At 44.4% G+C, this 23026-nt stretch overlaps 3 protein-coding genes across 5 annotated transcripts; 2 read left to right on the top strand and 1 right to left on the bottom strand.

The window, feature by feature from the left end:
• Positions 1–39: 39 nt before the first annotated feature.
• Positions 40–4329, top strand: LOC129849484 (zinc finger protein ZFMSA12A-like). Its single transcript, XM_055916307.1, has 6 exons — positions 40–174; positions 294–420; positions 542–1022; positions 1407–1465; positions 2028–3185; positions 3728–4329. Exons 3-6 carry the CDS (start codon positions 598–600, stop codon positions 3919–3921), a joined length of 1836 nt encoding a protein of 611 aa, XP_055772282.1. The 5' UTR covers positions 40–174; positions 294–420; positions 542–597; the 3' UTR covers positions 3922–4329.
• Positions 4330–4412: 83 nt separating this feature from the next.
• On the bottom strand, positions 4413–13972 carry LOC129849486 (NF-kappa-B inhibitor zeta-like). Of its 2 annotated transcripts, none has more exons than XM_055916309.1 (12): positions 13693–13972; positions 12559–12668; positions 12419–12443; positions 12219–12316; positions 10930–11273; positions 10282–10387; positions 9929–10075; positions 7376–7439; positions 7013–7185; positions 6729–6839; positions 6340–6507; positions 4413–5745 (listed from the first exon to the last, which is right to left on the bottom strand). In XM_055916309.1, the coding sequence occupies exons 1-12, from the start codon at positions 13895–13897 to the stop codon at positions 5692–5694; spliced, it is 1605 nt and encodes a 534-aa protein (XP_055772284.1). In that variant the 5' UTR covers positions 13898–13972; the 3' UTR covers positions 4413–5691. The 2 variants fall into 2 exon arrangements, with proteins under 2 accessions (XP_055772284.1, XP_055772285.1); XM_055916310.1 differs by having other exon boundaries at positions 12219–12295.
• Positions 13973–16795: 2823 nt separating this feature from the next.
• LOC129849487 (polycomb protein eed) lies at positions 16796–22908 on the top strand. Of its 2 annotated transcripts, none has more exons than XM_055916311.1 (11): positions 16796–16955; positions 17526–17678; positions 18047–18139; positions 18259–18450; positions 18560–18641; positions 18821–18912; positions 19077–19210; positions 19638–19743; positions 19859–20017; positions 20251–20324; positions 22359–22908. In XM_055916311.1, the coding sequence occupies exons 1-11, from the start codon at positions 16839–16841 to the stop codon at positions 22483–22485; spliced, it is 1329 nt and encodes a 442-aa protein (XP_055772286.1). In that variant the 5' UTR covers positions 16796–16838; the 3' UTR covers positions 22486–22908. The 2 variants fall into 2 exon arrangements, with proteins under 2 accessions (XP_055772286.1, XP_055772287.1); XM_055916312.1 differs by having other exon boundaries at positions 16838–16926.
• The last annotated feature ends 118 nt before the right edge of the window (positions 22909–23026 follow it).

Below are 23026 nucleotides of genomic sequence, written 5' to 3'. Positions count from 1 at the left end.
TCTATCTCTCTCTCCTATCTATCTCTCTCTCTACTATCTCCTATCTCCCTCTACTATCTCTCTCTCTACTATCTCTCTCAGTTTGGTCAATACTTTAATGCAGAGCTGGAGTCTCTGGTGTGTGTGTTCCTCTCCAGACTGGAGGAGCTGCTGCCAGTACCAGATTTTAAACAGGTACACAGTGACCCCATGTCAACCCCAACTTCACTACTAAGAGACTACACAGGCTACATATTGACCACATTTACCAACCACACTTTGACCACCACACATCTCCCCCCTGTGTTCCCCAGGCTGCTTCCTGGCTTGACTCTGTCCCCGGTGGTGTGGATGAATGTCTGCAGTCTATCCCCCACAGTGACAGGCTGAGGTCTGTGCTGCAGAGCCAAACGTGCTGCCGGGAACACCTGGTAAATAGAGGTACGTCACCAACACTGCAGCAATCACCAACCCAGTCATAGTCTGTAGTCTCACATTTTTTAAACTTTTAAAACAACTATTTGATTTGTTTACAACTGTGCTTCTCGCTTGTCTTGTGCAGACTCCAGCCCATCCCAGACCAACCTCCTCAGCTCTCTACCTGTTTGTCTTCCAAATATGATGGTGTGCCATCCCTCTGCCGACTCTGACAGTGAGTCAGAACCCTTCCCTGAGGAAAGGATGGATGAAGAGAGAGGAGAAGAACAGGAGAAGGTCTGCATCAAACGAGAGGACGATGAGAAATCAAAAGTAGCCGAGCTGATTGGTCAAGACCAGGAATCAGCCAATAGAGTGGCAGGAGAAACGGAAACGTCCAACCTAGGGATTCTGGGTTTCATTGTTCAGAGCCAATCTATAATGATTATCCCCCAGCCGGGCCAGCACTCTCTTGCTGTCGTCTCCCAGTCTGCACCCACTCTCACCCTGCCTGTGGCCTGCAGGGGGCAGACTGCAGTCAACTCTCCCTCAGGACAGAGCAGGCCCTCGCCAGAGAGGAACACTGTTCCTGTGAGCAGCCAAAAGCCCCAGGCCTCACTGGGGAGGTATGTGTGTGTGTGTGTGTGTGTGTGTGTGTGTGTGTGTGTGTGTGTGTGTGTGTGTGTGTGTTAGGAATGCAGTAGCGTGACAGTAAGTATGGACAGATTGTATCAGAATGGGTGTTTTGAGTAGTGTGACGATTGGTGTGGACAGAGTATGTGTGGTTGTTTAGCGTGTGTGTCTAACACCTCACTGAGGAGGAAAGTGTGGTCAGCGTGTGTTTGGGAGTGTGTGTGTGTGGAATGCAGTAGCGGTACAGTAAGTATGGACAGATTGTATCTTGTGTGTTTTTGAGTGTACATTATTTGAACAGTGTCGAAACGTGAACTGTGTGTGAGTATTGGGTAAATGATGAATGATTTAACATGACATGTTATTTCCCACCTCAGCATCATCCCTGAGTCGTCCGATAAGCCTGTAGAATGTATTAGAGTGGAGAGTGACACAGGTGAGTGTCTTATACCCTTCTAACCACCTGCAGCTCACAGGAGGCTGCTGAGGGGAGGACGGCTCATAATATTGTCTGGAACGAAGCAAATGGAATGGCATCAAATACCTGGAAACCATGTGTGTGGTTTATTTGATACCATTCCACTCCATTCATTATCACAATCCCGTCCTCCCCACCAGCCTCCTGTGCTGCAGCTCCCTATCAGGTGTACGCGTAAGATATTCTTATTTTGTCCTCCATTACAAACTCCATTTCCCAATATCCTCTCTGCTTATCCTCTCGTGCCTTTTTTAAATATACGTAGTTCTGTCCTTGAGCTATTCTTACTTTGAGCTGTTCTTAACCTACTGTAAGTCGCTCTGGATAAGAGCGTCTGCTAAATGACTAAAATGTACATGTAAATGTAAGTCACACCAGTTGTCTATTAATGTTGTGTGTTATGTCATGTTTCATGTTCTGTGTAGACCCCAGGAAGAGTAGCTGCTGCTTTCACAGCAGCTAATGGGGATCCTAATAAAATACCAATTACCTCTCACCTTCTCTTCCTGTTTCCTCACAGACAGCCCCATAGGAGAGTCCTCGTCTTCCGAGACGCTCCCGTCTAGCGTATCCCACAATCCCCGGCGTGTTGCCCACAAGTGCCCGACGTGCGGGAAGTGTTTCATCTACCGTTCCCAGGTGCTGCGTCACCTGACCACACACTCACGAGGCGGCCGCTACAAATGCGCCCAGTGTGGCGTTGGCTTCCCAACGCCCTGGAGCCTGAACGACCACAAGCGCTCTGTGTGTGTCACCGCCACTTTCGACTGCGCCCAGTGCGGGAAGCGGTTTGCGTCGCTCCGCGAGCAGTACCGCCACCGCCTCACCCACAAGACCAACACCTGTTTTCAATGTGGGGCGGGCTTTAGGACCCAGCTGGAACTGACCCGACACCACAAGACCCACTGGGCCCAGCCGCTGCACCAGTGCTGCCTGTGCGGCAAACGCTTCCGCCTCCTCTCCAGCCTGACCAATCACAAGCAGACTCACTCATCTGGCGGCGGCTTTGCCTGCACCCAGTGCGAGCGTGTGTTCGGCTCGGCGAAGGAGCGCGACGCCCACCGGCAGATGCACCGCGTACCCAAACTCGTCTGCCCTGTCTGCGGCGAGACATTCACCTCGCAGGCCAAACTCATCAAACACCAGCAGACCCATCCGGTCCCAGAGGGGAGCGAGGGCCAGAGGTACAAGTGCCGTTACTGTGAGGAGACGTTTACAGGCCTGACCCTCATGAGGATCCACCAGAGAAGCCATCTTGTGGACAGACCTCATCAATGTGACCAGTGTGAGAAGAGCTTCACTACTCTGGGGTCCCTCCAGTCCCACCTCAGAACCCACTCGGAGGAGAAGCCCTTTCTCTGCGCCCACTGCGGCAAGCGCTTCCGGACTAAAGACGGCATGGAGGGACACCTCCGGATCCACACGGGCGAGAAGCCCTTCCACTGCTCTTACTGCGGGAAACGCTTTACGGCGCTCGCCGGGTTGAACGTTCACGTGCGGCGGCACACGGGCGAGAGGCCGTACGTGTGTGAGGTGTGCGGAAAGGCGTGGCCCTCTGGTGGGGACTTGCAGAAACACATGCGCTGTCACACAGGAGAGAGACCTTACAGCTGTGTTGACTGTGGGAAGACATTCTCCATATCCTGTCACCTGACAGAACACATGAAGACACACTCAGGTCAGAACCAGGAGCTTGTAGTTAGCTCGGATTTTGGCAATGAGGCCCAAAGAGTCAGATGAAGTTGTGGATACCATTTTTATGTCTCTGCGAGCAGTTTGGAGGAAGTTGCTAACTAGCGCTATTGCAATTGCTAAGTCCCAGAACAATACCCATAGACTTCCAGTCATTGCGCTAATGCTAGTTAGCATTGGCTCACGAAACTACCTCTAACTTCCTTCATACTGGACACAGAGACATAATAATATCCACGAGTTCATCTGACTCTGGGGAAGTAGATAAAGGGACAACATCCCGAAGTATCCCTTTAAGGGGGCAGTTGATTTAACAACTATATGGTGTATATGAATGATACTGTTGTCATTTGTCCAAGAAATGCTAAACATCTTTGTACTTTCATATGTGATGCAGGACATAAGCAATGCGTTTATACATTTGTGATCGATGATAATAAAACTAACAATTTAATCATAGTTCTGTGTAATCTGAAGTAACTCTGTGTAATCTTGATTTATAGTCCTAAATACTGTCCCGTCCCTCAGGTGAGAAGCCGTTCTCTTGTCCAGAGTGTGGGAAGAGCCTGAAGAGGAAGTTTGATCTGAAGAAGCACCTGTTGACTCACTCTGGAGTGCGTCCGTACCCCTGTCCTCACTGTGACAAGAGCTACACCCGCCGCACACACCTCAACAGGCACCTACAGAAACACTCGGCTGAGCTGTTAGCAGCAGCATTGTAGCCCCAGCATCATTTGCCCATGGATGGACATTTCAATAGTATTCTGTCCTTCACCAAGATTCTGAATTCAATGACTTCCAGAGAGTAGAGCAACAGAACGTTCTGCCTAAGATGGCAGGGGGACGCAATGTCTCCCTGCTGGTTGAGTTAGATTGACCGAGATCATGTGACCTTTCCTGATTCATTTTGTGTTAATCAAGAATGTGTAGTCTGTCATTATCAAATAGACCTAAAGCCATTTGTCTCCTGATTTTCTATGTTGTGGCCTCATTTTTTGGTGAAACAGTTCATTATAAAATAGTTGACTGATGGGTAACAGTTGCCTGAATAATGCCTCTTAAACTTATATCCTGTCTAATTCAGTTTCATATTTTCTTCTGTGCTTTGATAAAACCTATCCCAAGTTCTACCAGTGTGTTGGCATTCTTCTTCCTTACCTATGACTGCTGGTGGTTATAATATACCCTTAAAGTAATGTTTCAGGCAGTGTAGTTCAAATCAATTGTATTTATTAACAAATTTGGTGATTTTACATTCCAAAAGAGTACAATATTCAGATTTGTAATTTGTTTATAATTGATCTAACATTTCATCTCCATGGTACAGTATATAATTGAAATGGGTACTAAAGCAAAATATGCAGGAACTCAATGACATCACCATAGTTATTTAGCATACTCAATGACCCATTATGTGACACTAGCCAACTCATTTATTTTCATTTATTTATAAAGTAAATGAAAATACACTTAAAATTAAGGCAAGACCCCAATGGTGCCACCGTACCAGAACCTCCAAGAAATTCAAAAAAACTGAGCTCCCGTCTCTTCAGGTTACTGGTATGTGGTGAAGCCCTAGATACATTACACTGTTACTATGGTGTCAAGCCCTAGATACATTACACTTACTATGTGGTCAAGCCCTAGCTGCATTACACTGTTACTATGGTGTCAAGCCCTAGCTGCATTACACTGTTACTATGGTGTCAAGCCCTAGCTGCATTACACTGTCACTATGGTGTCAAGCCCTAGCTGCATTACACTGTTAATGTGGTCAAGCCCGAGCTACATTACACTGTTGTGGTCGAGCCCTAGCTACATTACACTGTTGTGGTCGAGCCCTAGCTACATTACACTGTTAATATGTGGTCGAGCCCTAGAATGCACATTCCAGCTCAAGGTGTTTCACACCGGCATTACAGATGAGTCAACCCAAAGTGGTTTAGTGGTAAAAAAAACCTTCAGGCGTCATTCCTTAAAGCAGCAATCAGCAGTTGAAACAAAAACAAAGCGTATTCCCTGCCCGTTTCAGTAAAAAGCTGAGGGATGGGGCTGGAGAAATGTTAACACTCAAATTCATAGACACGGCTAAGGAGTAACCATCCATGATATCAACATTATAGTTTGAACCATATTTTGAAGCTGTTTATAGTATTTTGTTTCCATGTACTTTGTTGACAAACATTGGAGTAAAACAAGCTTATATATTTTGGGTTCTGATGGGGTACGACATTTGAACTAAGCTCATGATGAATGTATAAGTTATATTCTCCAAGTACATATTAATAATTTACAAGTCCAAAAATGGATGTAACAACTGCAGATTGCCCCTTTAAGGTAGAAGATCACATGGTTACCTCAAAATACACTACACTGTAGTGAACAACATTCACTGTTTCATTGAAACAACTGACATCTGCCATACATACGATGGCAAATCATTTCTACGTAGACTGTCTGACTGACAGTGTTTCTGGACAGGAGATCACATCCTACTGGGCAGCAGACCGGGCCTGGTAGCCTTTCCCCTTCAGGATACGCCGCACCTAAGAGAAACAACCAGAGGCACATTATTGCAATACCGTCCCATCTTGTTGAAGTGTGTGTGTGTGTTTTGAATGTCTGCCAGTCTAACACTTGAACTTTTGTGTATTCTTCATGTTCTGTTTTCACTGCGTCTCTGTGTTTGCGTCTTAACCAGGCCTTAATAGTAATTGATAAAAGGTTCTCAGTCGACTTGCCTGGTTAAAGAATGATTACATGATAGTAAAACAACAACATGGGAATATTCACCTGAAAGATGGATACAAGAACACCATTAAATGCTCCCACAGAGGGAGGGTTCAACTGTGTGCTGGTATCTTAGAGATTTTTTTCCAGGCAATGGCATCAACGTAGAACCATGCTGTACTTTTTGTACCCTGCATGATCATGGACGTGCTTACACTCTTAGAAGAAAAAGGTACTATCTAGAACCTAAAAAGGTTATTCGGCTATCCCCATAGGAGAACCATTTGAAGAACCCTTTTTGGTTCCATGTTTGAACCTTTTTGGTTCCAGGTAGAACCTTTTTGGGTTCCGTGTAGAGCCATTTCTACAGAAGGGGGACACCCGAAGAACCATTTTGGGGCATTATTCACCTGGTCTCCGACGGGCCCTTCAGCCACCAGCTGGGCAGGCTGCTCATTCTCCAGGTTCTTGGAGCTGGGGTCAGCCCCTCTCCTCATCAGCAGCTTCACAGCATCTACCTGAGTCACGCGACCATGCACAGAACTGGCAAAGTGCAGTGCTGTGTTTCCACTGAATGACTGGTAGACAGAACTCATGTTAGAGGGTTTAGTTAACTTACCTCCTGATGACCAAAAAACAATGAACAATGGGAACACTGTTTGTCAGCTCAGAATTTGAGCCAGCATGCTGATAGGTTATCATGTACGTGTGTTTTCCAGAGAGAGGCGATACCTCACCTTGACATTATGTACTGTAGCAGTATCTCACCTTGACATTAGGTACTGTAGCAGTATCTCACCTTGACATTGACGATAGACAGAGAGTCTGGCTGGTCGAGGAAGATGCGTAAAAGCTCCACATTGGCCTCCTGAGAAGCCATGTGCAGGGAGGTGCGGCCACTTTTATGATCCTGTTGGAAAAAGACAGGTACGGTCAGACTGTATGGAATGGGCTATGCTGCCAAAGAATGATACGCAAAAATTATAAATGAAAGATTCTCAACCTCTAGCCTGGTTCCAGATCTGTTTATGATGGAGTTGACAACGCATCAGACAGATTTGGGACCAGGCTACTCAAACTCACCTTAGTTGCACAGGAGGCTCCCATGAGCAGCAGTGTGTTGACACACTGCCCCAGTAGCTTCCTTCTCTGAATCAACTCCACCACCTCAGGGGACTGGGGGGTTGCCGCCATACGGCCCAACTCCTGGACAACCGCATTGTGAGACCGGACCGCTGTCTGAAGAGGAGTTAGGCCTGGAGAGAAAAGCAGGTTGAAGCATTGGGGAGGTAGTATTTATTTTGCCGTTATGACGATTAAATAATGTTGACTGTCGTAGTTTGTGACTCAGCCTTGGGTTGAGACACAGGTTGCCTCACCTGTTTTATTGTATAGAGGATTATGAGCAATCCTGACAGGTCATTGTTCTGAGCAACTCTGACTCACCATCATAGTTGACTTCTTCCACATTAAGCTCCTGCCTTTTACTCTTCAGAGCTCTTTGGATGGTCTACGGGAAGAGAGAGCGTGTGAAGGAAAATGTTAAACAGGGGGATAAAGGGCAGAACAGGAAGAACTTTTGATTTAAATTTAACACACACACACACACACACACACACACTTGTGTTAAGGTACAACTGTGGAATTAGCTAGTCATGGTAAAACATGTCATCGCTAACGATGACAGTGTCAATGTTTAGTTCTAGAGATCTAAAAGAGATAGTAGATGCCAGCCATTCATTGTTGAGTAACAGATTAATAGGCGTTAATGATTGGGAGGTTTAGCGTGCCATGTTCTGTTGACGGTTAATGTTTGATAGGCTGGGAGTGCATTTGCCGTGACCTCTTATCAGAAGCACATCTGTTGTTAAACCAGTTTTTCGAAGAAAGGGGGATTTTGTCCCAGTGTTGTTTTGAGGAAATGCTCTGTGATTGGCTGGCTGTTATATCTGTTATGAGCCGATGAGGAAGTCACTGCCTGCGATCTAACCCGATACAGAACAACTATCGCTATGGGACACAAAAAAACATTCCAAGTCAGGAGGAACATCAAACACAGTGAGACAAAATTCCAATTGAAAGATAAACTGAAAAGGTCACAGTTTATCACAGATAATCAAGATGGTAAAGTTTCAGTGAGACCTATAAATCCATTCATTGAGTCATGAGCCAAATTTGCATAGATTCTTATCAAAATGGCATCAGAAAGTTGCTGACAGATCTCTTCTGATTGTGCATACAGCACCTGAGTTCCCTACACTTTTTTTGCATTTGGGCATGAGCTTGCAGGGGGGGGGAAATCATTCTGCCTTATTACCATGTACTGGAAGCCTAAAACAATCGACCATTGACAACCAACCTGTGGTTTTACTTCTTGTAACTAGCGGGGGTAAAATACCCTGAAAACCAAGGTTGCACAGTCCAGATGATATAGTGTATCAGACTGGTGAAGTCATAAATGGATCGTTGTTCAGGGTGATCATAAACCTAGCTTTTTTAGTGGCGTATTTCTTCAGAGTGAGGAAACAACTCTTATCCCATAGTGGAGAATGGAGGACTATTCATACATTAACAAACACAAGGCTCCTGGTAAAAACGTTAACTTTGTTTGCTGTGATTGTCAACCAGTGTTATTAAAAGAGAGAACTCCCATCCCTACGGCTCAGTGTTTCCCCTGACTTCTCTTCCAACCACTATTTCCTTCCTCTAGTGCCAAGATGTTGATTAAAGTTGCCAAACCCTTATGTATAATAATAATAATAATAATGAGAAACAGAGATTGTGTTCAACAATCATGTTTTCAGACCTTTCATACCATAGTCTCTGTATGATGAGGTATGTTCACTTTAGTTGTGAAAACCCAACCCTAGGCAACACAGCGACTAGGATGTGGTTTCAACGATGGACTCTATTGGCAAAGAAAAACTAAGTCACTGCCTACATTGATAAGGGAAAAAATACATCTGGGGATTTGCCTCACAAATCCCCAGATGCCTCCCGGGCCTCCCGGGTGGAGCAGTGGTCTAGGGCACTGCATCGCAGTGCTATCTGCGCCACCAGAGTCTCTGGGTTCGTGCCCAGGCTGGGCAGGGTTCGCGCCCAGGCTCTGTCGCAGCCGGGAGGTCCGTGGGGCGACGCACAATTGGCATAGCGTCGTCCGGGTTAGGGAGGGTTTGGCCGGTAGGGATATCCTTGTCTCAGTATGTAAAAATGTAATAAAATGTATGCACTCTACTGTAAGTCGCTCTGGATAAGAGCGTCTGCTAAATGACTAAAATGTAAATGTAAATCCAGAGGCAGACATGTCAGAACAACGTGATTCAAAACCAAAGTTTGCAGGCACAACCTTTGCAGTTGTTTTAGTTCAGGTAGATGATGCAAACTAGCCACTTGTGAAATGCACTCATTAAAAATAACCTATGTGATCTCCATATTGCTAGCTACCATTTAGTATTTTATTCAAGCTGATAAAGTAGTGACGTAGGCAGTTCCTCTATACCAAAAGAGTCCATCACTGAAACCAGACCTTAGTCACTGTATTGTCTACACTGGTCTATGTGCATGACACTTCCCTGACTTAACTATATTTTATTTGTATTTATTTAACCTTCATTTAACTAGGATAGTCAGTTAAAGAACAAACTCTTATTTATAATGACGGCCTGCCCCGGAAACCCTCCCCTAACCCGGACGACGCTGGGCCAATTGTACGCCGCCCTATGGGACTCCCGATCACGGCCGGTTGTGATACAGCCTGGGATCAAACCAGGGTCTGTAGTGACCCCTCTAGCACTGAGATGCAGTGCCTTAGACCGCTGCGCCACTGAGGAGCACTGGGTTATCTAACTGCTAAGGTTGACTGACTGCAGTGATGCCTCAAACAGAAGTTGTGAAATACAAGTTATAAGGCTAAAACATGACATGGTCAGATCAAATCCAAAGCCCCTATTCATATCACATCACACTCCTAGTATGTGCCACAGTGGGAAAGTCAAAGACCTGGAGAGTGAGAGCGTGGCCTTTCTCTGCACACACATGCAGAGGGGAGCGGCCCCAGCAGTCAGTGGTGTTGATCTGAGCCCCCTGGGCCAACAGGTCCTGCACTATCAGATGTTGATTGGCTGCAACGCTCAACTGAAGGGCACTCTGGGTACAAAACAAAAGACAAAAAAGATCAAATGTTGAAAATCCTCCTTTTCAGATGATATCCCAGTTGTAATCATAACTGCGCCCTTGTGACCAATTCCAAATCAACCCATAGCCACTAGCTCCTAGGCACTAGTGTGTGTGTGACAGAAGTCTCTGGGGCAAGGGGTCCATTTAGAATTGGGCGTGAGGATGTAAATCCTTACCTGGCCATTGTGCTCCTTCATATCCAGCATGCCGACAGTAGCCATCTTGCTGGCCAGCACATAAGCTAGAGCCCTTCTGCCCTGAGCCACAGTTATGTGCAAGAATCTGGCAACACAGAGATAAAACAATCTACACTAAGATAAAAGGGTTCCAAAGGGGTTCTTCAGCTCTCCCCATAGGAGAACTTACTTTGGTTCCATATAGAACCCTTTTTGGTTACAGGTAGAACCCTTTTGGGTTCCATGTAGAACCCTCTGTGGAAAGGGTTCTACTTGGGACCAAAAGTGTTCTATATGGAACCAAAAGGGGTTCATCAAAGGGTTCTCCTATTGGGACAACCGAAGAACCCTTTTAGGTTCTAGATAGCAGCTTTTTTCTAAGAGTATAAATGTCTGGCAAGCATAGGTCACATGATGGATTAGAACAGTGGTCACTAACATCCTTGTTCCTGGAGAGCTACAGGGTGTGGCAGGTTTGTGTTCAAATACTGTGCTAGGCTGGAACAAAACCCTGCACACCCGTACCTCCCCAGGACCAGAGTTGGAGGCCACTGGGTTAGAAAAATAACTGAGTTGAGTATGCATAGTGGCTTAGATCTACAAAAGGCAAATGTATACAACGGGTTGATGAATACTACACAAACTGACGTGTCTCCATCATTATCCTGGCTTGTGAGCATCTCGGGGGTGAGGCCTGCCAACTTCTCCGCTTCCTGTTGTATCTGCCATTGAAAGAAGGACATCGGCTCCCCATCAGCAAACTGAGCCAATGGCCAAACACCCTTTGGGGTTAGCGGGGCTATGAAAGGCTGGGGGACATAGGAGTTTCCCATTGCATGTGGCATGTGGGTTTGAGGGTAGATAGACTGATAGTCGATGAGGCTGAAGGGGTCAGGGAGGGTCTCTTGTGGGGAGGTCTCTGATTTCATGGACTCATATCCAAGTTCCATGAAGTCAATGTCCAGTGTGCTTCCCTCTGGAGGGCTCAGAGTCTGAAAGAGAAGTGGATGATAAATACTTAAAAAGGGGTCATCTGCAGTCGATACATCCGTTTTTGGACTTATAAATGAACTGTATGTACCCATTGATTATTTTTTTAAATGTTTTATATTTAACCTTTATTTAACTAGGCAAGTCAGATAAGAACAAATTCTTATTTACAATGATGGCCTACCCCGGCCAAACTCGAACGACACTGGGCCAATTGTGCGCAGCCCTATGGGACTCCCGATTACGTCCGGATTCGATACAGCATGGTTAAACTATCATTTTGATATCATGGATGGTCAGTCCTTACATCCATAGCTCAGTCTATACATTTGAGAGTGGTTACATTTCTCCTGTGCAATCCCTCAGAGGTTTAGAACGAGAACGCTTCGTTATCGTTTCAACTGCTGATTGGGATTGCTGCTTTAACTACACTTCCTGTCATGAAAGGTAAACAATAAGGAAGAAGGATATTTGTAGTTGGGTTCCTTCCACTCCCTCAGTTCACTCAAACAGCAGAGTTTATATGAGACACACATGCAAAACCTAATAATCCATATGCATGATAACATTGCCAAACTGTATTCCTAATTTTGAGTTCTGGAATAGCCCTCAGGGTGGAGGCGGTAACTCTGAGTCTCACTGGGGTTTACCCGGAGGGGAACTGAGCAAGTGAAGTGACATCAGACTACACAGAAAAGGAGAAATGGAATTGGGCTACGGATTGAAGTGGTCTGTCATATCACACAATATAGTTTGTAGCTATAACAACCTGACCTGCATGAGAGTTTGTGGTTTTCACTAGTTCTTTATTAGCTAAACCAGAGGAATATCCCTGGATTTATTTAACCTGGGTCTATGAAACCAACCCTAGCCTGAACAAAAAGAATCAGGGGAAAAGTTAGAGGGGACTCACTTAAATAACGTTATAACCAAAAGCATACAATTACCAGGATTGCCTTTGCAGTAGCAAGTCTTTTAGCAGGTGAATCGGTTATCAAGCTGAAGTCCACAGTCCTCTTATGCCCTTGAAGAAGGGAGGTCAACTCTACATGATAACCAACAACAAAAAACATTTGCACATGATATTATAATGTACTGTGTCTACAGTTTTTCTGGATAATGTGTGTCGATAAAACGTTAATATTACCTGTGTATTCTCCCTCAGAGTGTTGCTGGACATAAAGAAAAACAGAGATCATGAAAATATGGACAGATGTAAGCTAAATATATGCAAGCTAACCATAATATTTACACAAACTAGCAGAACAATAACATAATTTCATTTACCTGTACATTTTGGTTGCTAAGGCGCTTCTGCATGATGAGGTCTTTCACTGTATTCTTCACCCGCACACCTTGGAAACGGCCAAAAGACTGCACCTCACTCATGGAACACTCTGCAACAGGTATAAATAGGACCGATGAAAATCTTTGATCCCAAGACAAGTTTGAAATAAACACTACTTTTGATTAGTTTGCTATTGAGGCAAAAGTGATTGTGTTGAATTGGTTGTTAAAAGTACACTCAGCAATCCATAAAATGTTACTTTGCAAAAAGCCCTTGATGTATGATATATCTATAGTGGTAGGATACATGAATACAGTTCCTGAGAATTCTGCCTGCTAAGTTCAAGCACAGGAGATCAAAATACTTAAAACTACTACTTAAGTAGTTTTGAGGGTATCTGTACTTTACTTTTTATATTTTTTGACAACTTTTACTTTACTACATTCCTAAAGAAAATTATGTACTTTTTACTCCATACATTTTCCCTGACAGCAAAAAGTACTCGTTACATTTGGAATGCTTAGCAGGACAGGAAAATGGTCTAATTCACACACTTCTCAAGAGAACATTCCTAGTTATCCCTACCGCCTCCAATCTGGCAGACTCACTAACTACATGCTTCGTTTGTAAATGATGTCTATGTGGGAGCGTGCCCCTGGCTATCCGTAAATTTAAAAAACAAAAAAATGGTGCCATCTGGTTTGCTTAATGTAAGGAATTTCTAATTACTTATACTTTTACTTTTGATACTTAACTATATTTTACCAATTACATTTCCCTTTGATAGTTAAGTATATTTAAAACCAAATACTTTAAAACTTTTACTCAAATAGGATTTTACTGGGTGACGGACTTTCTTGAGTTATTTTCTATGAAGGTATCTTTACTTTTACTCAAGTATGACAATTGGGTAATTTTTCCACCACTGCCCATGATCAGTAATCCTCCGTGTCACTAACGCAATGTTCTTTTCGGTGTTCCAGAAGTAGGCTAATAAGGAAGTAACCATTAACTTCAATAATTATATAAAGTAGCCTGCCTATCATTATTAACACAATAGTCTGCTCAGAGGAAAAGTTAACAACAATTACAAATATGTATATTGATTTCTAAAAGTAAGGGTTTTATTTTACCGTTTGTGGCCCTGTCTGCAGTTGGCGGAGTCGGGCTCCTAAAATTTCCCCAACCATCCAACTCGTTTGGCGCACAGAGAGAGTTGTTGATCTCCGTTGCAGGTGAGGTATCCTGGTAAAAAGACCCCAAATACACGGGGCTCGTCACAACAGTCCCTGGATGCACAAGATTCAGGCCGTTCTCGATAATTCTGTCGATTATCATGTTGCGTTCGGAGCTAGATCACTATGTATGCGCTATCAAGAGTTCTAATGGAGTTTGGATCATGTGACTACTGTACCTTCAGGAGCGCACAAAAGCGAACGCGCTTGTAGCCTACTTGAATTACGCATTGGGCGCGTTCCAGATCTGCCCGAGGACGTTCTACAAAAGTAGCCTATACCGGAACAGAGCAAAACTGAACAGAGCCTCATAAATAGAATACAATACAATCTTTATTGTCCATTTTCACAGAAGTGGGATCAAAGTCACCATCCCACCTCTGACACCAGTGTAGCCAACGCTCACAAGGATGTAGGCTAGACCAAAGAAAACCATTGAAAAAAATGGTCAGTTCAACTTAAATACAATTGTATTGGTCACATGCACCGAATACAACAGGTGTAGACTTTACAGTGAAATACTTACTTATGAGTCCATTCCCAACAGTGCCGAGTTAAAAACTAAGACACATTTTTTCAAAATAAAAAGGGAAATAGTAAAACAATAAAAACAATATTGAGGCTGTATACAAGGAGTACCAGTATGGAGTCAATGTGCCGGGGTACCAGGTAGTTGAGGTAATTGAGGTAATACAGTATGTACCTGTGGGTAAGGGTAAAAGTGACTAGGCAATCAGGGTATATAATAAACAGTAGCAGCAGCATATGTGAAGTGTGAGTGTGTGTGTGTGTGAGTTGGAGTGTCAGTCTAGTATGTGAGCATGTGGGTAGAGTCTAGTGAGTGTGCGTAGTAGAGCCAGTGCAAGGGAGTCAGTGCAAAACAATGAAGTTAAATAAATAATAAAGGGGTCAGTGTAGATAGTCCAGGTGGCCAATTGATTAACTGTTCAGCAGTCGTATGGCTTGGGGGTAGAAGCTGTTCAGGAGCCTTTTGGTCACAGACTTGGCACTCTGCTACCGCTTGCCGTGTGGTAGTAGAGAGAACAGTCTATACCTTAGGTGGTTGGAGTTTTTTGACTATTTTTAGGGCCTTCCTCTGACACCGCCTGGTATAGAGGTCCTGGATGGCAGGGAGTTTGGCCCCAGTGAGGGACTGGGCCGTATGCACTTCCCTCTGTAGCGCCTTGCAGTCAGATGCCGAGCAGTTGCTATAACAAGCGGGGATGCAGCCAGTCAAGATGCCCTCAGATCCTCTTTAAGGATCTGAGGGCCCATGACAAATCTTTTCGGCCTCCTGAGGGGGAAGAGGCATTGTCCTGCCCTCTTCACAACTGTGTTGGTGTGTTTGGACCATGATAGGTCCTTAGTGATGTGGACACCAAGGAACTTGATGCTCTCGACCCGCTCCACTACAGCCCTGTCGATGTGAATGGGGCGTGTTCGGCCCTTCATTTCATAAAGTCCACGATCAGCTCCTTTGTCTTGCTCATGTTGAGGGAGAGGTTGTTGTCCTGGCACCACACTGCCCGGTCTCTGACCTCCTCCCTATAGGCTGTCAGGAAGACCAGCATCCAGTTGCAGAGGCAGGTGTTCAGTCGCAGGGTCCTTAGCTTAGTGATGAGCTTGGAGGGAACTATGGTGTTGAACGCTGAGCTGTAGTCAATAAACAGCATTCTCACTTAGGTGTTCCTTTTGTCCAAGTGGGAAAGGGCAGTGTGGAGTGCAATAGAGATTGCGTTATCTATGCATCTGTTGGGGCGGTATGTGAACTGGAGTGAGTCCAGGGTTTCCTGGATGGTGGTATGGATATGAGCCATGACCAGCCTTACAAAGCATTTCAGGGCTACAGATGTGTGCTACGGGCTTGGTGTTCTTAGGCACAGGGACTATGGTGGTTTGCTTGAAACGTGTACGTAAAACCCCCACAAACTTTTACAGATGCACAATTGAGAGCATCCTGTCGGGCTGTATCACCGCCTGGTACGGCAACTGCACCGCCTGCAACCGCAGGGCTCTCCAGAGGGTGGTGCGGTCTTCCCAACGCATCACCGGGGGGAAGCTACCTGCCCTCCAGGACACCTACAGCACCCGATGTCACAGGAAGGCCAAAAAGATAATCAAGGACAACAACTACCCGAGCCAGTGCCTGTTCACCCCGCTATCATCCAGAAGGCAAGGTCAGTACAGGTGCATCAAAGCTGAGACCGAGAGACTGAAAAACAGCTTCTATCTCAAGGCTATCAGACTGTTAAACAGCCATCACTAGCACATTAGAGACTGCTGCCCTATATACATAGACTTGAAATCACTGGCCACTTTAATAATGGAACACTAGTCACTTTAATAATGTTTATATATTTTGCATTACTCATCTCATATGTATATACTGTATTCTATCCTATTCTACTGTATCTTAGTCTATGCCGCTCTGACATTGCTTGTCCAAATATTTATATATTCTTAATTCCATTCCTTTACTTTAGATTCTGTGTATTGTTAGATATTACTTGTTAGATATTACTGAACTGTTGGAGCTAGAAACACAAGAGTTTCGCTACACCCGCCATAACATCTGCTAAACACGTGTATGTGGCAAAAACATTTTGATTTGATTTAATACAAACTGGGTCAGACAGAGGTTGAAAATGTCAGTGAAGTATGCGTCCTGGTAATCCGTCTAGCCCTGCAGCCTTGTGAATGTTAACTTGTTTAACCTTTTACTGCAGTGGGCTAAATCAAGGCTACCTGCCGCCCCAACACAGTGACCATGTATGTATGGTCACTTGGTTCCGGTCTACTTAATTAACGGGTGTCTCCCATAGACACCAATGCAATAGCAGCTGGGTCTGGTCTACTTAGTTCATTGGCTTTTATTGAACCAGAAAAAAACGGCGAGCGGGGTGTCTTGCTTCCTCTTCCGTCTCTGGCTTGACTATACTATTTCCGGTACGTGTGGGACTTTTATTGTGAAGACCAAAGGAAATAGAAGACCCGGAAGTTATTCTCCGCGATCGCGCTATGATTGAATCTGAGAAGGAGAGAAGATGAGGAGGGAGAACATGTCCGAGACCCCTATCGAAGCGGGAAAGGAGATGCCGACAAAAAAGCAGAAGCTGAGCAGTGATGAAAACAGTAATCCCGATCTCTCTGCAGATGAGAATGTAAATTCGGTTTTGTTCTGTTTGTATCGGCGCGGACATGAAAAATGGTTAGCTAGCTAAGTAGCTAATGTTAGCTTTTATCGCTATGAAAAGTTAGGCTAACTAGCAAGCGACTGGTAGTTGATTTTGGAGTTCGTGATGATAGCTGGGCCTTTCCCTTTGTTTCATCTAGGCCTAGATTTGTCTTTTTTTAGCTATAGATAACGTTAATTGTGGTGCTTTCCCTTTCAAACATTCCAGAACAGGAAATAAGAAAAGGATCATTCAACGAGCAAGGGATTCGAGGCAACACTGCAAAGGGCCTCCACCTAAAATAGCTAGCTGGCTAGTTATGCTCTCTAGGTAGTGTTAGCTATCATGTTATGGACCCTTCTGGGATTGTCCAAGTAGATAATCATTAGCTAGTTGTCAGTTTAGCTTTTCTAGTCTATCTCAAGCCCCTCATGGTAGGCCATCCCACTTCTGACACCAGTGTAGTCGAAAACAGGGGGTGCAGAACATCCATTGCCGGTTGCAAACGCATCAATCACAACCAACCCCATCTCATGTTGCTATAATTTGTGTTTGTAGGATGATGCTGTCAGCGTTGAGAGTGGGACCAATGTGGAGCGCCCAGACACACCCACCAACACAGCTAATGCTCCAGGCAGGAAGAGCTGGGGCAAGGGCAAGTGGAAATCAAAGAAGTGCAAATACTCCTTCAAGTGCGTCAACAGCCTCAGGGTGAGCCCATCTTATCAATAATATTTCCAATCATTTCCAACTGCAGATATGTCACATCTTATCAATAGGCCTAATTTTGATTCCAGAAATGTCCTAATCTCAGCCTTGGCATGCCTGTTATAAGTATGTGTGAACTGTGCTGTTTATATGATACTGTGTGAGTTGTAAACAGCTGAATGAAGGTGTTATAATGTTACAGGTGGGCTCTGAACCCAGGTCTCCCACAGCAGAAACCAATGTCTTGACCATTAGACCAAGAGGGAATTTCCACTTGGGCTGAGGTTCACACTGATTTTGAAGTCGCAGGCAGGGCTACCTCATCACCTTGACCAGGAGCTCAACTCATAATTCACTTGTTCTTTACACAGGAGGACCATGGCCAGCCATTATTTGGGGTCCAGTTCAACTGGCACAGTAAAGAAGGAGACCCGCTGGTGTTTGCTACTGTTGGGAGCAACAGAGTAAGTATCTTTGGCATCACATAAACCATGTTGAAAGTGTAATAGCCAACTCATGTGGTGTAAAATAGACTCATGTGCCACCTGTCACTGCTGACTATGTGATGTCCTTAATTTACCAGGTAACACTGTACGAGTGCCATTCCCAAGGAGAGATCCGACTCCTGCAGTCATACGTGGATGCCGATGCAGATGAGAACTTTTACACCTGCGCCTGGACCTTTGACACCAGTACAAGCCATCCCCTCCTGGCCGTGGCCGGGTCGCGTGGCATCATTCGGGTGATCAACCACATCACCATGCAGTGTATAAAGGTGGGTGAATTTCCAAATAGTTTTATTTACACTAAGGATGGAATTTACATTTGTGCATAAGGGAGGGGTTAGTTGTGCCATCTCTGAATATTTTAGTTTTTTAATGCAGCACTATGTGGGTCACGGGAACGCCATCAACGAGCTCAAGTTTCACCCCAGAGACCCCAACCTCCTGCTATCCGTCAGCAAAGGTAGAACTAGACACCATAGCTGGGGCTTAATATTTTCTCAACTGACCTGACCTTTTGAGAACTAAACGATTTACATTTAGGAATGATTTATAATCTGTATGTACTTACATCATTAACAGAATGACTTAACATAAAATCAACTGTGTGAATATCTCATCAGCTTTGTGTTTTATCTTTAGACCACGCCCTTCGTCTGTGGAACATCCAAACAGACACACTGGTGGCCATCTTTGGAGGTGTAGAAGGACATAGAGATGAAGTCCTCAGCGCAGTGAGTACACGACACTGCCACAACCATCTCTTACTGGCTTTCTTGAGCAATAGAAGTCAGGGATTTCTATGTGTATATGACCATTGAAAATGGCGATACAATATGGACCACACAAAAAAATAAATGAGAGATGAATGCTATAATGAAAAATGTCTCTGCTCCAGGACTTTGACCTGCTAGGTGAGAAGATCATGTCGTGTGGAATGGACCACTCTCTGAAGCTCTGGACCATCAACTCAGAGAGGATGCAGAAAGCCATTCACGGGTCCTATGAATACAACCCTTCCAAGACAAACAGGTGAAAATATTGGTTGTGGGCAACAAACGTATGTGTATTCCCATGTAAATTTCAGTCATTCAGCAGACGTTTATCCACAGCAAAGCGCGTTCAAATAACAGGGCTGGACAATTGCATAAAAGGAAAATAGTAGTGTTGCCAGGATACAGTGAGAATCTCACATTTTTTATTTAACCTTTTTTTAACTAGGCAAGTCAGTTAAGAACAAATTATTATTTACAATGACGGTCTAGGAACAGTGGGTTAACTGCCTTGTTCAGGGGCAGAATGACGTATTTATACCTTGTCAGCTCAGGGATTCGATCCAGCAACCTTTTAGTTACTGGCCCAATGCTCTAACTGCTAGTCTACCTGTCGCCCCGAACTGTTGATTTTCAACTTGAAAATGTTTGCTCCTTTAACCGATGATTCTGTCTTCTTCTTACAGGCCATGGGTCTCTCAGAAGATCCACTTCCCTGACTTCTCTACCAGAGACATCCACAGGAACTATGTGGACTGTGTACGCTGGCTGGGAGATCTGATTTTATCCAAGGTAAGACTGAATCTTTTTGTTCAAACACACATACGTCACATTCTGTTATTAGGTTGTGGATCCCATTGTGACCCTCATAACCCCTACTCCTTTGTTCTGTTCCTCTCCTGAACAGTCGTGTGAGAACGCTATCGTGTGTTGGAAACCAGGGAAGATGGAGGACGATATTGACCGCATCAAACCAAACGAGTCCAACGTGACAATCCTGGGTCGCTTCGACTACAGCCAGTGTGACATCTGGTACATGCGTTTCTCCATGGACTTCTGGCAGAAGGTAAAGATGATATTTCCCCTTTTGTTGTGTCTGTGTGGAATCCCTTATCTGCTACTGTTCATCCCAGTATTGTAAGCAAACAGTGGTTTGGTGTTGGAACTTTATAACTAAATAGATGCAAGTTTGTTGTTTTAGTACTATACTTTATGTTTAATGTGTCTCCACATAGGAAGTTGTCTGAAGCTCAATAAGATTTGTTTGATTATTGAAGTAACACATGTCTTGTCCTACAGATGTTGGCTCTGGGAAACCAAGTGGGGAAACTGTACGTGTGGGACCTCGAGGTAGAGGACCCCCACAAAGCAAAGTAAGAGTCCGTAGGGAAACTGCACGTGTGGGACCTCGAGGTAGAGGACCCCCACAAAGCAAAGTAAGAGTCCGTAGGGAAACTGCACGTGTGGGACCTCGAGGTAGAGGACCCCCACAAAGCAAAGTAAGAGTCCGTAGGGAAACTGTACGTGTGGGATCTCGAGGTAGAGGACCCCCACAAAGCAAAGTAAGAGTCCGTAGGGAAACTGCACGTGTGGTGGTGTTGGGGAAGCTACTCTGAAGATATAGTTTACCAAGCTACCAATTACTTCACACTGGAAGAAGTTAAGCTACACTAAATAAAGTTTATTTTTCAAACTAGTTACTTTGAAAAAGTAGTTCACTACATCCAAACTACTTTGTGAAAAATCATCATACAGTATGTTAACAATCTGTAATTTAGCCTAATGATAGGGTAACATTTGTATTTTCGCCTAAATAGACATATCCAAATGTAAAAATGTTTCATGATGGCCATAAACAGTAACTGGTAATGTTGTATAGTTTAGAAAGGTCTGGAACTAGCCTTTCTGGTAAATGTTGTTATAACTTTGAGGTGTACTCTTTTTAGAACACAAGCTCAAGTACATAGTACAAATATGAACAAACAAATTCTAAACGACTTAGTATAAGATTTCCCATTAACAGTAAAATAAATATGATCTAAAGGTCCACTGAGCAGCACAGAGACACCATTCAAATGTGTGCAGACTCGTTACAACTTTCGTCTGTGACCAAGAGAACGCGGTCTTTCAATTCTATGAAATTATTTAGTGTTTTTTTATTTATTTTGAAAGCTCTAAAACCGGCTGAGAATTTCACAGCGAGATGAAACCACAACGTCTGGACTCAGACTGTCATATGCCATTTCCCAGGCTCACTTGCTCAGAGGAAATCGATTCTTTGTCTGGATTGGCCAGAGAATGTGACAGGTCACTCCCTATGAACATGAAGTGTCACGTTTCAGACCCCACAAGTCCACGCCGCTGAGAGAGTGGAAACAGAGAGCAGACAAAATGGGTCTTTATGGCACAGAACACTATGGCGTTCAGAGCGCTTTGTACACCAAAATGTCAGTCAGAACGAGAACTGCTCAGTCCCCCATACAGGGGGTTTAAACTAACAAAATGATTCAAATGAGAATTAGCATCAGACCTGTCTGAGGACATTTTTGTGTACTTTCCCCATATTTTATTTTTACAAAAGAAATTGCAAAAAAGTTATTCTGAAAACACCAATAATTTAATTTAGTTCAACTACCCTAAGCTAAAGCAAAATGTATTTAAATGACTAGTTGATCTACATGTATTTCACTTGATCACTGTACGTGAAGGTAGAGGACCTGCAAAGTTTTAAGAGTCAACCTCCCACCAATACACCTCTCCTAAGCAGTGGTCCATGCTTAGATGGTAGACTGCCTGAGAGAAGTGAAGTCCAGTAGAGCACTCCTCTCCTTGTTATGTATAATGTTCCAGGGCTGTGACAGATGCCACAGAACAATGAGACAGATATTTCACGGGCTGTATAAATGTGAAGCATCCGCTTGGCGTTTCCATTAGAGAAAGCCAAGTGGCCGGCAGTGGGAGATGCTGGAGCAAGATGGATTTTGACCGACATTCTGCAAATGTGTCATTTTCAACATTTTGATCACAATACAGTTTTCTGTTCCCAAAGCTGCAATCTGTTACGAGCAGAGTGGACTAAGTTTTAAAGACTTTACCCTTTGCTAAAGTAAAAAATAAATGGCATTGTTTAAAAGGAGTGCAAAGGCGAATTGAGTTATTGCACATGTGCACTTCAAAGTAGGCGTTCCCTAACAGCAATATGCAAATATATGCTACAACGCGCCAATAGGATCTCTCAAGCTCATGCTTGGCTCTGCCCAGCCCCTTGCTTGTTCTGCCCACTGACTCATTTGTTCCCATTTGAAATGACGGGTGGTGGTCTATCTTTGTTATAACTAAACTATCTTTGGAGACACTGTCTTTCTGTTGTTTCACCAAATACATTCTAACCTGGCTCACTGTTTCAGGTGCACCATCCTCACCCTCCCAAGATGCACCTCTGCCATCAGACAGACCAGCTTCAGCCGTGACAGCAGTATCCTGATCGCAGTCTGCGACGATGCCTCTATCTGGCGCTGGGACCGCCTGCGATGAAGACCACATTGGCAACGAGCAGCCAATTCTATTATGACGGACCAGTCACTTTGCTGTCAGGAACCAGAAACATTTTCCAGGTACACATTTTCTGTGTATAGTCTGCATCAGATCTGTCCAATGGAGGTGTTGTTTAACATCTCAGGAACCACTCCCAACATGACAAAGGTGCTACAGGTCTGCACAGAAAAATGTGTATCTGGAACCCACCAATTATTTTCCTTTTGTTTCCCTTCTCCGGGTTATACATATACCAGCCCATCCTTATTAAATCCATGAGGGGGGTGAAAAGGTGCGCAATTTGGGGAGAAGGTTGGAGAGTCAAGACTACAACCCTGGAGCCCTTCAAGATTTCTCCCCCTCCTTGCTATTTAGTTCCCCTTTGCTTACTATTCACGCTTTAATAAATGCTATTTTTCTAAAGGCTTCTTGTCTCATTCCGAGGTACTGAAGCTTGAAAAAGTTAGTAAATATATGGTCCGCTAAGCCCAGGCCATCTGAATGCATGGAGAAAAGGAGTAGAGGGAGAGTTTGGGTGTTA

This window comes from Salvelinus fontinalis, unplaced genomic scaffold, assembly GCF_029448725.1.
Source record: "Salvelinus fontinalis isolate EN_2023a unplaced genomic scaffold, ASM2944872v1 scaffold_1488, whole genome shotgun sequence".
NCBI classification, from domain to species: domain Eukaryota; kingdom Metazoa; phylum Chordata; class Actinopteri; order Salmoniformes; family Salmonidae; genus Salvelinus; species Salvelinus fontinalis.
Note: the sequence above shows the minus strand (reverse complement) of the source record. Positions and strands in the feature narration are given on the sequence as shown.

Excerpts from the sequence above, each read along its gene's own strand:
- LOC129849484 (XM_055916307.1), top strand. The coding sequence starts at position 598 with ATGATGGTGTGCCATCCCTCTGCCGACTCTGACAGTGAGTCAGAACCC. Across the intron at positions 1,023-1,406 it reads CCCCAGGCCTCACTGGGGAG|CATCATCCCTGAGTCGTCCG; the intron begins GTATGTGTGTGT and ends TTCCCACCTCAG. Across the intron at positions 1,466-2,027 it reads TAGAGTGGAGAGTGACACAG|ACAGCCCCATAGGAGAGTCC; the intron begins GTGAGTGTCTTA and ends GTTTCCTCACAG.
- LOC129849486 (XM_055916309.1), bottom strand. The coding sequence starts at position 13,897 with ATGATAATCGACAGAATTATCGAGAACGGCCTGAATCTTGTGCATCCA. Across the intron at positions 12,444-12,558 it reads TTAGCAACCAAAATGTACAG|CAACACTCTGAGGGAGAATA; the intron begins GTAAATGAAATT and ends CTTTATGTCCAG. Across the intron at positions 6,508-6,728 it reads TGTCTATCGTCAATGTCAAG|TCATTCAGTGGAAACACAGC; the intron begins GTGAGATACTGC and ends TCTGTCTACCAG.
- LOC129849487 (XM_055916311.1), top strand. The coding sequence starts at position 16,839 with ATGAGGAGGGAGAACATGTCCGAGACCCCTATCGAAGCGGGAAAGGAG. Across the intron at positions 18,451-18,559 it reads TCACCATGCAGTGTATAAAG|CACTATGTGGGTCACGGGAA; the intron begins GTGGGTGAATTT and ends TTTTTAATGCAG. Across the intron at positions 20,018-20,250 it reads CCATGGACTTCTGGCAGAAG|ATGTTGGCTCTGGGAAACCA; the intron begins GTAAAGATGATA and ends CTTGTCCTACAG.